A 12,681-nucleotide genomic window follows, 5' to 3' on the forward strand; every position below is an offset into this window, starting at 1 on the left:
TCTCAAAAAAAAAAAAAACAAAAAAAATGAATTCCCTATATGTTAAGTGACATTTAAGATGATCCAAGGCGCTTGCTTTTCCTGGTCCATTCTAATCAATTTTTGTTTTGTTTTTGTTTTTTTGAGGTTAAGTCTCGCTCTGTTACCCAGGCTGGAATGCTGTGATGTGATCTTGGTTCACTGCAAGCTCCGCCTCCTGAGTTCAAGCGATTCTCCTGCCTTAGCCTCCTTGAGTAGCTGAGACTACAGGTGCCTGCTACCACACCTGGCTAATTTTTGTATTTGGTAGAGACGGGGTTTCACCATGTTGGCCAGGCTCAAGTGATCCACCCACTTCTGCGTATCAAAGTGCTGGGAATGCAGGTGTGAGCCACCACACCCGGCCCGTTCTAATCTTTATTAGCTTGTGGATTAATTCTTTATTATGATGAATTCATCCAGGTAATACAAAGATGCCCTTCCCCTGCCATATGGGATGAAAGTCCCCGTCATAACCCTCCACAAATGTTTGCTTAGCTGGTCTTCACACCCTGTGCCATAAAAACCAGCGAAGCCTTCTGGCTGTCACTGCAGAAACCGGGCACAGCCCCTTGATCAAATTCTCTAATCTTGGTTTATTTAACATGTCCATGCCTGTTCCGTTGTCCCGGAGTGAAAGGTCACCATTCACAACCATTCTATTCCAACTGCCTGTTTTGTAACTGGAATTTGTTGCCAACAGTTAATGTACCATCTTTCTTTGATTCTGAGATGTACATTCTTTTTCGCATTCCAACTCCTCTGAAATCAGACCTCTTCTAATAAGCGATGTAGTTAGAAAGCATGGTGTTACTGATAAATTGGCCGTGTTAAATCAGACCTCTTCTAATAAGCAATGTAGTTGGAAAGCATGGTGTTACTGATAAATTGGCCGTGTTTATTCTTTTCTGAGCGCTACACAAAATAATGGTGCCCTTCACAATCAACTGTGTGTTTGCTCTGATGAAACATGGTCTCCCCGTGTGATCCTGGCTGAATGGATTCTCACCCAGTGTTCTGCCTATCAGCCAACCCAGGTGGAGTGTTCCCTGTGTGCTAGGCCAGCGCAGGCCTAAGCATTGTTATACTCACTTCTTCAGGCAGCAACTATTTACTGTACACCTCCTTGCTCTGCTGGATTTTCTAATGCAGAGGATAAAAACAGCCACCTGGCCAGGCTTGGTGCCTCATGCATATAATCCCAGCACTTGGGAACGCTGAGGTGGGAGGATCACTTGAGCCCAGAAGTTCAAGACCAGCCTGGGTAACACAGTGAAACCTTGTCTCTACAAATAATTTTTTAAATTAGGAACTAAAAAGTGGTGCATGCCTGTGTCCCAGCTACCAGGGAGGCGGAGGCTGGAGGATTGCTTGAGTCCAGGCAGTTAAGGCTGCAGTGAGTCTTGATGACAACACTGCACTCCAGCCTGGGCAACAGAACAAGAACCTGTCTCAAAAAAACAAAAAGCAGGCGAAGCACAGTGGCTTATGCCTGTAATCCCACCACTTTGGGAGGCCGAGGCAGGTGGATCACTTGAGGTCAGGAGTTCAAGACCAGCCTGGCCAACATGGTGAAATCCCTTTTCTACTAAAAATTCAAAAATTGGCCAGGTGTGGTGGCACATGCCTGTAATTCCAGATATATGGGAGGCTAAGGCAGGAGAATTGCTTGAAGCTGGGGGGTGGATGTTGCAATGAGCTGAGATTACACCACTGTACTCCAGCCTGGGTGACAGAGTGAGACTCCATCTCAAACAAACCTAGCCACCCTTGTTTGAGATATAGCCAGAAAATATGTTTTGTTTGAACTGTATTTTTTTCATTGGAATTTGTTGCCAATATCTAAAAATTGGGAGTTTGCATGAAAAAGATCCTGGGTTTCCAGCTTCTCTTGGGGAGCGTGGGAGGCCCGGCAGCACTGTGCATTGCTGTCGTCCCTGGTGATTTGGTGGTGGCTTTTCTTTTAGAGGAGGGCCTGGGCTCTGGGATCGCCCCGTGGTCTCGTTCACACTGGCCGATTTCATGTATTTCCTGGGCAGCCTGGACCCGGGGCCTGGACCGGGGGTGTCCTCAGGGGCTTCTGCAGGGTTCCTGGCCATGGCTGTGGGTGGGCTGCAGGTGTGGCGAGAGACAGTGGCTCCCTTCTCCCAGGACGTTTCTGGTATCTCAGATAACAGAAATTCCACATTACTTCTAGTCCCCTAAATAGTCTCTTTCTAGAAATTGTACAGACTGGTTCCATGCAATGACAGCACTTGGAGTTCCATTTAAGTCATATCCTCCCCACCCCTCAGCCTGGCCTCGGGTGGAGGCTTGATGGGGAGAATCTGGCCAGCCTCCCTCACCTGCTCAAAATCTCTCCTCCCCTTCCCATCGCCAGCCAAGGCCCACCCTTCCTTCCTTCCTTCCTTCTTTCTTTTCTTTCTTTTCTTTCTTTCTTTCTTTCTGATGGAGTTTTGCTCTTGTCGCCCAGGCTGGAGTGCAGTGGTGCGATCTCAGCTCACCACAACCTCTGCCTCCCGGGTTCAAGCAATTCTCCTGCCTCCTGCGCTACCACGCCCGGCTAATTTTGTATTTTTAGTAGAGATGGGGTTTTTCCATATTGGTCAGGCTGGTCTCGAACTCCTGACCTCAGGTGATCTGGCCACCTCGGCCTCCCAAAGTGCTGGGATTACAGGCATGAGCCACCACACCCGGCCTTTTTCTTTCTTAAACAGCTTTATTGAGATATAATTCACATATCGTATAATTCATCCATTTAAAGCATATAATTTAATGGTTTTTAGTGTATTCACAGATATATACAGCCATCATCACAGTCCATTTTAGAACATTTTATTTTATTTTATTTTATTTTTTATTTTATTTGAGACAGGGTGTTACTCTGTTATGCAGGCCGTAGCACAGTGACGTGATCATGGCCCACTGCAGCCTCAGCCTTGACCTCCCAGGCTCAAGCGATCCTCCCACCTCAGCCTCCTGAGTAGCTGGGATTATAGGTGCACACTGCCACACCCAGCTAATATATATATATAATATATATTATATATAAAGATATATATATATAAAGATAGATATATATAATATATATATATATTTTGTAGAAATAAAAAAATGTTGCCCAGGCTGGTCTCGAACTCTTGAGCTCAAATGATCTACCAGTGTGATCCTCCCAAAGTGCTGGTGTTATAGTTTTGAGTTACTGTGCCTGGCCTTAGAAGATTTTCTTTTTTCTTTTGAGATGGAGTCTCCCTCTGTCGCCAGGCTGGAGTGCAATGGCACAGTCTCGACTCACTGCAACCTCCGCCTCCCGGGTTCAAGTGACTGTCCTGTCTCAGCCTCCTGAGTAGCTGAGATTACAGGTGCACGCCACCACACCCGGCTAATTTTTGTATTTTTGGTAGAGACGGGGTCTCACCATTTTGGCCAGGTTGGTCTCAAACTCCTGACCTCAGGTGATCTGCCCGCCTGGGCCTCCCAAAGTGCTGGGATTACAGGTGTGAGCCATCACTCCTGGCCTAGAACATTTGCTTATTGCCTCAAAAAGAAACACTGTGCCGTTTAGCTGTCACTCTACATTCCCCCCTGTGCCCACATCCCAGCCCTAAGCAGTCGCTCATCTTTCTTTCTGTGTAGGTTTCCCTATTCTGAACATCCCGTATGAGTGGAGTCACGCACTGAGTGGCCTTCAGTGTCTGGCTTCTTCTACTCAGCAGCACGTTTTCCGGGCTCATCCACATGGTGGCGTGTGCCAGTGCCTCATTCCTTTATATGACTGAAGGGTATTCTGTTGCATAGATAGACCACATTTGACTCATCCATTTGTTCACTGATGGACATATGGGTTGTCATGGTTTCTTCATGTTTATTTTTACATTTTTTAAAGGAAATTTTCAAGCATGTACCAAAGCAGAGAGGATGATAAAGTGAACACCTATGTAGCTACTACCCGGCTTCAACAGTGGCCCACTTGCAAACACTCTTGCCCTATCTACAGCCCACCCCTGGCTATGTCAAACTGGACACCAGGCACCAGGCATCATACCTTTCCACCACTTCAGGAGTGTGGGATGTGGGGCCATTCGGCCCTGATGTTGTGGAGTCTCAGCCAAAAGGGGCAGAAGGAGCCCCCTCCACACATCCTCTCACCTGTTGACACACCCAGGGAAGGGGCATCCGTGGGCAGCCCCAGTCTCATTGCCAAGACAGCATCTCACCGGCTCAGCTTGGGTCACACGCTCCCCTCAAATCCAGTCAACCTGGTTATGGGGGAGTGGAGTCACACCGTACGGGGAGAGTTTTAGGGGTAAGAAAGACGTGAGCAGATACCCTGAAACAGATCCACACAGTAGGCAAGGGCGTCGCTGTGGCTCTTCACCTCCCCTGACCTGGACTTCCTTGTCTGGCTTCCTCACAGGAAGTGTCTACACTACTACGCTCATGAAAAGTGAAATTCAAGGGACCCATGAGGGCCCTTGGAACCGAAAACTCTTACTCCCACTTATTGTCTGATTCTGGGAGTTCCTTTCATGGGACCCAAAGCCTTTTCTAATAAATGAGAATAATGTAAATACAAGATACTTTTAAAGAGGCAAAACAGCTGACAGACTAATTCACGCTAAGGTGTGGATGACTGACAGGCTAGGTCCCTTCCCAAGAGCAGGGTCTGCAGGGGAGGGCTCAGGACAATGGGTGCTGAAGAAGGAGGCAGGTGCACCTTAGGATTGGGAATGGAAAATAAAACCAGGACGCTGCGGACACCTAAGACAAGCTTCACCAGCCAAAGCATTGCCAGCCCCAGCTGAAAGTCACACACTCCTTAAGGAGGGGACTCATTTGACCTTTTGCTCCAGCCTGGCTGTGGCGGCCATTCCCGAGGGTCTGCCCATCGTCGTCATGGTAACGCTGGTCCTGGGAGTGCTGCGGATGGCCAAGAAGCGGGTCATCGTGAAAAAGTTACCCATCGTGGAGACTTTAGGTGAGGGACTCCAGCCGGTGGGATTCTTACTTGTGGAACTGAATGGGGGCTTGGCTGTCAGGGCAATCCAGCCTGGGGGTTTCACAAGCCTGAGGGTGGCGACTTTTCTAGAAACTGATGTTTGTTGTGCCAGGTTGCTGCAGTGTTCTCTGTTCTGATAAGACGGGTACTCTGACTGCCAACGAAATGACAGTGACCCAGCTTGTAACGTCAGATGGGCTTCATGCCGAGGTGAGCCCCAGAGGAATTTACAAGCCTTAAAGATGCACCCAGCCAGGCTGTCTCCTTTCTAGATAAAGCACACAATGTCTTCTAGAACACAATAAGGAAGAAAGAAATTGAGGTCATCTTACAATCTCTTGCTAACATGACTGATTTTCTTTTTAATCATCCCATACTTCCTTTCAAAAGATGACCAATTTAAGGTAGACTCCTTTTTTAGTTACTTATTAATTGTAAGCACATTACAAAATTTAACAGCTAGAAAAATATTTCCATACCTTCCATGATAAACTAACCATGATTAGTCCATTTGTGGGTTTTTTTTGTTTTTGAGAGACAGAGTCTCACTCTGTCACCCAGACTGGAGTGCAGTGGCTTGATCTTGGCTCACCGCAACCTTCACTTCTCAGGTTCAAGTGACTATCCTGCCTCAGTTTCCCAAGTAGCTGGGACTACAGGCATACCCCACCATGCCCAGCTAATTTTTATATTTTCTAGCAGAGATGGGATTTCACTATATGTTGGCCAGGCTGGTCTCATACTCCTGACCTCAGGTGATCCACCCGCCTTGGCCTCCCAGAGTGCTGGGATTACAGACGTGAGCTACCATGCCCAGACTGTTTTGTTTTTTAAGACAGGGTCTTGCTGTGTTGCCCAGGTTGCAGTGCAGTGGTGCAATCATGATTCACTGCAGCCTCTAACTTCTGGGCTCAAGGGATCCTCCCACCTCAGCCTCCCAAGTCCCCGCGTGTTTTTCAGTGTCTTCTGTGTGCTTGGTGCACTTGGAAGCTCCCTGAATGTGCAATTTTTTATCCTGATATTTTTTCTACAAAACTGGCCAAAGCAAGGGGTGAACAAATGATTGCCCATGGGCCAGTGCTTGTTTGAAAATCAAGTTTTCTTGGTGTACTGCCACACCCATTTGTGTACATGTTGCCAATGGCTGCTTTCATGCCTCAGTGTGCTGCAACGGCAGAGCTGAGTAGCCAGGACAAACTTGGAAATAGGCTGCAAAGGCTAACACGTTTGCCCGCCCCTGTTCTTAGAATATAAGCACTCTTCTATGCTAGTTCTTAGTTTTCTTAACCATCACTTGTACTGGCTGCAGTGTCCCACTGAGTAAACTTGCTGCGGTTTACTGATGCCTGGCACTGTGCCAGCAGTGACGTATCCGATTCATCAGTAATCTTTCAGCGAACATCTTCATACTGAAAGCCCTGTCCACGCTTAGGATTATGTCCTTGGAATGAATCCCCAGGACTGGGATTGTGGGCCAACCGGGGGAGCACGTTTTTGACTCTTGGCGACACCCTTTCTTCTGCCTCGCCCTGCAGGTCAGTGGAGTTGGGTATGACGGTCAAGGGACTGTGTGTCTTCTACCATCCAAGGAAGTCATTAAGGAATTTTCCAATGTCTCAGTAGGAAAGTTAGTGGAGGTAGGTGTCAAAAGCACCACGGGGGAAATAGGCATTTACACCGGGGCTTCTGGGGCGTCTCTCTGAAAAGGGAAACAGCCATTGGACTTACTGGTTCTTGACAATGACTGGACCGCCCAGGGGTGAGGCTGTCACAGCACTGAAAAAATGGCCCCAAAACTGATGGAGACATCAGAGGTAAGAGGAGAGCTAGGCTGGGCACAGTGGCTCAGGCCTGTTATCCCAGCACTTTGGGAGGCCAAGACAGGAGAATCACTTGAGGCCAGGAGTTTGAGACCAGCCTGAGCAACATAGTGAGACCCTGTTTGTATTATTTTTTTAAAACAATATTTAAAAAGAAGAGCTAGAAGCCTCTGTTCTAATCACCGCCCACTGGGAAGGCTCTAAGGAGACTCCTGCACAGAGACGTGCCTGATGAATGGTTAAAAAGTGAGCCTGTGATGAATTTCTCCTATTGCTATGAGCGAGCGTGTGATAAATTTCCCCTATTACTTAGTGAGCCTGTGATGACGTTCCCCTGTTGCTGTGATGAGTCCTGCATTCCGAGTTGTACTCACCCTTTCACAGGGGCTCACTCCTCCCCACATAGCAGCCTTCTTCGTCTGTACAGTTCGGTGAGCGCCACTTGCAGAGGACCTGCCTCCAGCGGCCACTTCACTATCACAGCGAACGCTGTCTCGGTTTTACAGATTAAAAAACAAAAATATGGCCAGGCGTGGTGGCTCATGCCTGTTACCCCAGCACTTTGGAAGGCCAAGGCAGGTGAATCACTTGAGGTCAGGAGTTTAAGCCCAGCCTGGCCAACATGGTGAAACCCCACCTCTACTAAAAAATAGAAAAATTAGCCAGGCATGGTGGCGCACACCTGTAGTCCCAGCTACTCAGGAGCCTGAGACAGGAGAATTGCCTTGAACCAGGGAGGCAGAGGTTGCAGTGAGCTGAGGTCATGCCACTGCACTCCAGCCTGGGTGGCAGAGTGAGACTCTGTCTTGAATGAATGAATGAAGAATGAAACAAAAATATGCAAAACTAGTAAGTAACAATAAAAAAGAAAAGAAATGGGCAGAGAAGTAATGTGAGTGTCCAGGCTCACCAGGCCAGGAAGGAAGGGCGCCGGGAATCCCGCTCTTTTTGCTTGTCTCTTGTTCATTTTTTAAATATTTATTTTTAAATTGAGACAGAAGTCATCTACCATGAATTCACCCCATTAAAGCGCACAATTCAGTGGTTTCATTATGCTCACAAGTTGTACAACCATCACCACTGTCTAGAACACTTTGTCACCCCAAGTGGAAACGCCATCATCCCCATTACGGGTCACTCCGCGTCATCTGCCTCATCAGCACCCGTCCACCTGTCTCCCTGCTGGGTCCCCTCATGGTAGCTTTGTGGGAACCAACATTCAGCACAGCCAAGAAATAGTCACGGTGTTCATTTTAAAAAGCCAGGACGCTGAGCTGTTTTAAAGAGCAAGTCTTGTCCCCGCAGCCCCAGCTGTAAAACTGGGAAAAGCCCGCAGTGTCTAACTTTTTCATGAGCCCAGTACTAACTACAGACGTCGGGATAATCCCCTTTCAGGCGGGCTGTGTCGCCAACAACGCGGTCATCAGGAAGAACGCCGTGATGGGACAGCCCACCGAGGGTGCCCTGATGGCCCTGGCAATGAAGGTAGGATGTCCTGGGTGTCTGTGTGGGGAATTCTTCCACTCGGGGCTGGATTCGTTGGTAGAAAGCCAGCTCCTGTCTGAGCTAACAGGACTAGGGATGTTAGGTAATCACGGAAGAAAATGGCCCAAGCTGGCCGTGGGCCATCTGTTGGTGGTAGACGAGGTGAGCTCTGAGATTCCATGGGACTTCAGGAAGTTCTGCAGGTCTCTAATCCCTCCTCCAGCGATTCCAAAAGAGTCCTATGAGCTCCCCTGTGGTTCAGGCCCTGGTCAGGTGTTGAGGCGACAGACAGTGGAACGAGTCTCCCTGTGCGTCCAACATGACCCTGTGCTCACCGAGGCACCACTGGGAGGGGCTGGTTCCTGGGAATGCATTCCAGTGACTCTGGGGCTCAGCGTTACATCCTGGGCTCTGTGGCTGTGCAGGGTTGCCCCAGGTCATTCTGTGCCCAGCGTCATGTATCAAGTGGCTGCTTGCAGTGTGGAGGGGATGGATGGGGGCTGATGGGGGTCTGCTGCGCTCTGTGCACAAGTTAGCAGAAGGAAAGGCAGAAAAACATGGGCTGGGAATGCAGGTGACAGGAAAGCAAGAAGAGAGGACAAAGGACATGGGAAAGGAGGGGCTGGAAGAGGTTAAGAGGAGGGAGCAAAGGAAGGAGGAAGGTGGCCCCGGTCAGCTCCCATGTCTGTTTCCATGGCCAGTTGGCCTGGATCCCTCCTCTTCACCCAGAGCCAGGGCTCCCCTGGACACTGCGGGAGCTCCTCTCCCCGGCCCACCCCGTGCTTTCTGTGGTGTGACTTGTCTCTGACTTGGGTCTGATCAGACCCCTCTCCATCAAGGTCAAGGGAAAAGCCTGACTCAGGGTGCTCATCGCCAGCACTGACGCCTCGCTGCCACCCAGCCTGGCCCCTTCACTCACCCCCCTTCCTGCTTCCTCCTGGGCTTTGACTGCTCCTGCCTGTCCTCACTGGTGAGCACCGACTTTCTCTTCAAGTTCACTCCAGTTTCCATCCCAGCAGACACCTCTTCTCATCCCAGGCTCACTTTACTGCTTTCTGTTATCAACTTACCTGTCCCTCCCTCCAGTGCAAGACTCCGACCTCCCACACCGCTGCCTTCCCAAAGCTGGTGCTGGGCGCAGGGGAGGTGGTTGCCCTCTCATAAGCCCCTGTGATGGTAGATCAGTCGTTTTTCCCCAGTGTAAGAGCATTGGGAAGTCATTACAGGCTGAGTGCAGTGACTCAAATCCCAGCACTTGAAGAGGCTGAGGTCTGAGACCAGCCTGGGCAACATAGCAAAACCCCATCTCTACAAAAAACATAAAAGTTAGCTGGGTGTGGTGGTGCATGGCTGTGGTCCCAGCTACTCAGGAGGCTGAGGTGGGAGGATCCCTTGAGCCCAGGAGTCTGTGGTTGCAGTGAGCTATGATCATACCAGTGCACTCCAGTCTAGATGGCAGAGTGAGATCCTGCCTCAAAAAACTAAAAGGTTGGGCGTGGCGGCTCACACCTGTAATCGCAATACTTTGGGAGACTGAGGTGGGCGGATCACCTGAGGTCAGGAGTTTGAGACCAGCCTGGCCAACATGGCGAAACCCCATCTCTACTAAAAATATAAAAATTAAGTGGGCATGGTGGTGCACACCTGTAATCCCAGCTACTCAGGAGGCTGAAGCAGGAGAATTGCTTGAACCTGGGAGGTGGAGGTTGTAGTGAGCCGAGATCACACCATTGCACTCCAGCCTGGGCGACAGAGCAAGACTCCGTCTCAAAAAAACAAACAGAAATCATGACATGATATGATTTTCCTTCCATTCACAGAAGATAATCCTCTCTGCAGCGTTTGTATAGTGAATGGAGCTCATTTCCCGTTTTAAAATAGTGCTCAGTCTGCTCCATTCAACAACTCCTCACTGCCCAGAAGGGAAGGTGCCGGCCTGACTGTCTGGCAGGAATGACACCCGTGTGTCACCCTGCTCCCGCCACCAGCCGCCCTGCAGCCTAGAGAGGAGAGAGGTTCCAGAACCTAGAAGCTGGGAGATTTCCTTAATGTGTCATGATTTTCCTCTTTCCTGGGGCCTGGCTTAAGATTTTAGAATATAGAATAAACACTGGCTGGCACGTAGGAAGTGCTGCCTGTGTGACAGACATGGGGCAAGCACTTCGTGGTTCTTATCTGTCTCTCCTGCTCTAAATGGCACTGAGGCCAGGCCAGTGGTTCCCAACTTTTCTTCCATTATTGCTCCTGGATTAGGGTCCTGGGGTTGCTGAAATAAAGCACCACTGGCTGGTGATTAAGAGTAACCAAAACACACTGAAACACAGCTCTGTGGGCCAGAAGTTGAAATCAAGGTGTGAGCAGGGCCAGGCTCCATCTCCCAGCTTCTGGGTGTCACCGGCAACCGACAGAAAAAATGGCCTTCTTTCTGTGTGCTAAATGCTTGGATTTCTTATCTGCCAGAGGTGGTTTGAACAATGAATAATTTAAATGGACTGAGTTTTGTATAGAGATTGGCTTCAGATGACTCACTAAAAATGGGCATTTTATTATTCTAGATGGACTTAAGTGATATTAAAAATTCATACATAAGAAAAGAAGAGATTCCATTCAGTTCAGAGCAGAAGTGGATGGCGGTGAAATGCAGTCTGAAGACTGAGGTGAGCCCTTTCAATCTTCAGCCTCTTCTCTCTTTCCGCCCAGGCCCCCACCCAGAAATCAAGCAAAATGCAGACTTCAAGGATAATTTGAAAGTTCCTGGCTGCTTCTGTGACATTCCAAATACGTGGAAAAACCTAATCACCATCAAACCTTTGATTCTCTTGGGTCTGCTTCTGGCTTTTTGTTTAAAACAGAAGTTCTCAAAGCAGGGTCCCCGGAGTAGCCGCGGTTGTATCACACGAGAATCTATTAGAAATGCAGGATCTCAGGTTCCATGCCGGACCTCCTGAGTCAGATGGTCCAGGGATGGGACCCAGTAACCTTCGTTTTCTGCAGATTCCGATGCAGGTGCAAATGTTGAGATTTACCAGCCTGTAATCCACTGACTAAAGCCCTGCTGCTAAAACCAGTTGCCAACTTGCCAGTCCTCTCTTTGCAGCCCTGTGCTGAGTTTTTTATACTTCTTAGCTCATCTTCTCGTCATACCGGGAAGCAAATCCTTCAGTACGGAAGGCGTGTCTGGGTGGTGCATCAGCGTGTGCACACACGTTGTTCCTGACTAGAGGAACACATACCAAGCTGTGGCCACCCCGGGTGGACATTACGGCTGATTTTTTAAATTTTCTTTTCAGATTTGTTGTGACTTTTCAGATTTTCATTAAATGCTATTTTTTGAAGTTTTTGTTGCCTTCTACCTTTTTTTCCACCCCTCCTCTTCCTTCTCACTCTTTCTAGAATCTACCGTGTCTGCCTATGCAGATTGCTCAGCTCCCACTCGGGGCTGTGGGCAGCTTGCGCAGCTCATGCCAGGCCCTTGTACATTTCAGGGGCTTAGAAGGGATTATGGATTTTCAGAAAACTTTTAGACCTTTAAATCTTTTTCCCTGCAAGGCAATGGTAATATTTCTCATTGAAAAAGTATAGAAATATGACATGAAAATGAAAGCTTTTTTCATTCCACCCCTCTTCCCTCCCTGCCCACCACCCACCCAGCGGTAATTCGGTTTTAAGTGTGGGATGGAGCACTGTAGATTCTAAATAAGCAAATGACAACATCTGGATGGTATTTTCAAAACAAAGTCACTGTTTATAGTGTTTGTAATTTACTTTTTCCCCCTAAGATTTTCTTTTAATATTGTGTCTTAGATGCCTGTGTTGGTTAATATAAGCTTGTTATATTAACATATTAATTATAATATAATATGTAATATAATTATATAAGTTAATATATATAATATATAATATACATATAAATAATATAATGTAATATACATATAAATAATATACATATAATACATATGTATTATAATTAATAAATTAACTAATTATATATAGTATTATTAACTTATAACAGTGTTATATTGACACTGTGCACCCACGTGAGCCAGGTAGGTCCAGTAGTGAGGCTGGGGATACAGTATGACTTTCACTGACCCAGGGCCTCCCCACGTGGAGCTTATAGTCTACGTATTTGTCATGACAGAGCTTAACAAAAACACAGGAAAAATGATCAGCTACTCACGTGGATTCACTATGACAAGCCAAGTGCTGGGGGTGGGTACAAAATAGACTTGGTGATGCCCTAGGGAGGCAACAGTCTAACAGAAATATTCCCAGTTAATCACACCCCAAAGGCATGTCCGAGCTGGGATGATACCTCCCATGCATGAAACATACAAGATGCTCTGAGTGACCGTAACG

The 12,681-nt window shown here is 48.0% G+C and overlaps 1 protein-coding gene across 3 annotated transcripts in view; it reads left to right on the plus strand.

The window, feature by feature from the left end:
- Positions 1–12,681, plus strand: part of ATP2C2 (ATPase, Ca++ transporting, type 2C, member 2) — a 95,163-nt gene that overhangs the window by 68,025 nt on the left and 14,457 nt on the right. For all 3 annotated transcript variants that reach the window (XM_011942201.1, XM_011942202.1, XM_011942203.1), the window contains 5 exons: positions 4,872–4,996; positions 5,130–5,227; positions 6,553–6,654; positions 8,233–8,322; positions 10,878–10,979. In XM_011942201.1, the coding sequence (XP_011797591.1) occupies positions 4,872–4,996; positions 5,130–5,227; positions 6,553–6,654; positions 8,233–8,322; positions 10,878–10,979 (517 nt within the window). The remainder of the gene's footprint in view (positions 1–4,871; positions 4,997–5,129; positions 5,228–6,552; positions 6,655–8,232; positions 8,323–10,877; positions 10,980–12,681) is intronic.

The sequence above is a fragment of the Colobus angolensis genome, unplaced genomic scaffold (genome assembly GCF_000951035.1).
Source record: "Colobus angolensis palliatus isolate OR3802 unplaced genomic scaffold, Cang.pa_1.0 Scaffold207, whole genome shotgun sequence".
NCBI classification, from domain to species: domain Eukaryota; kingdom Metazoa; phylum Chordata; class Mammalia; order Primates; family Cercopithecidae; genus Colobus; species Colobus angolensis.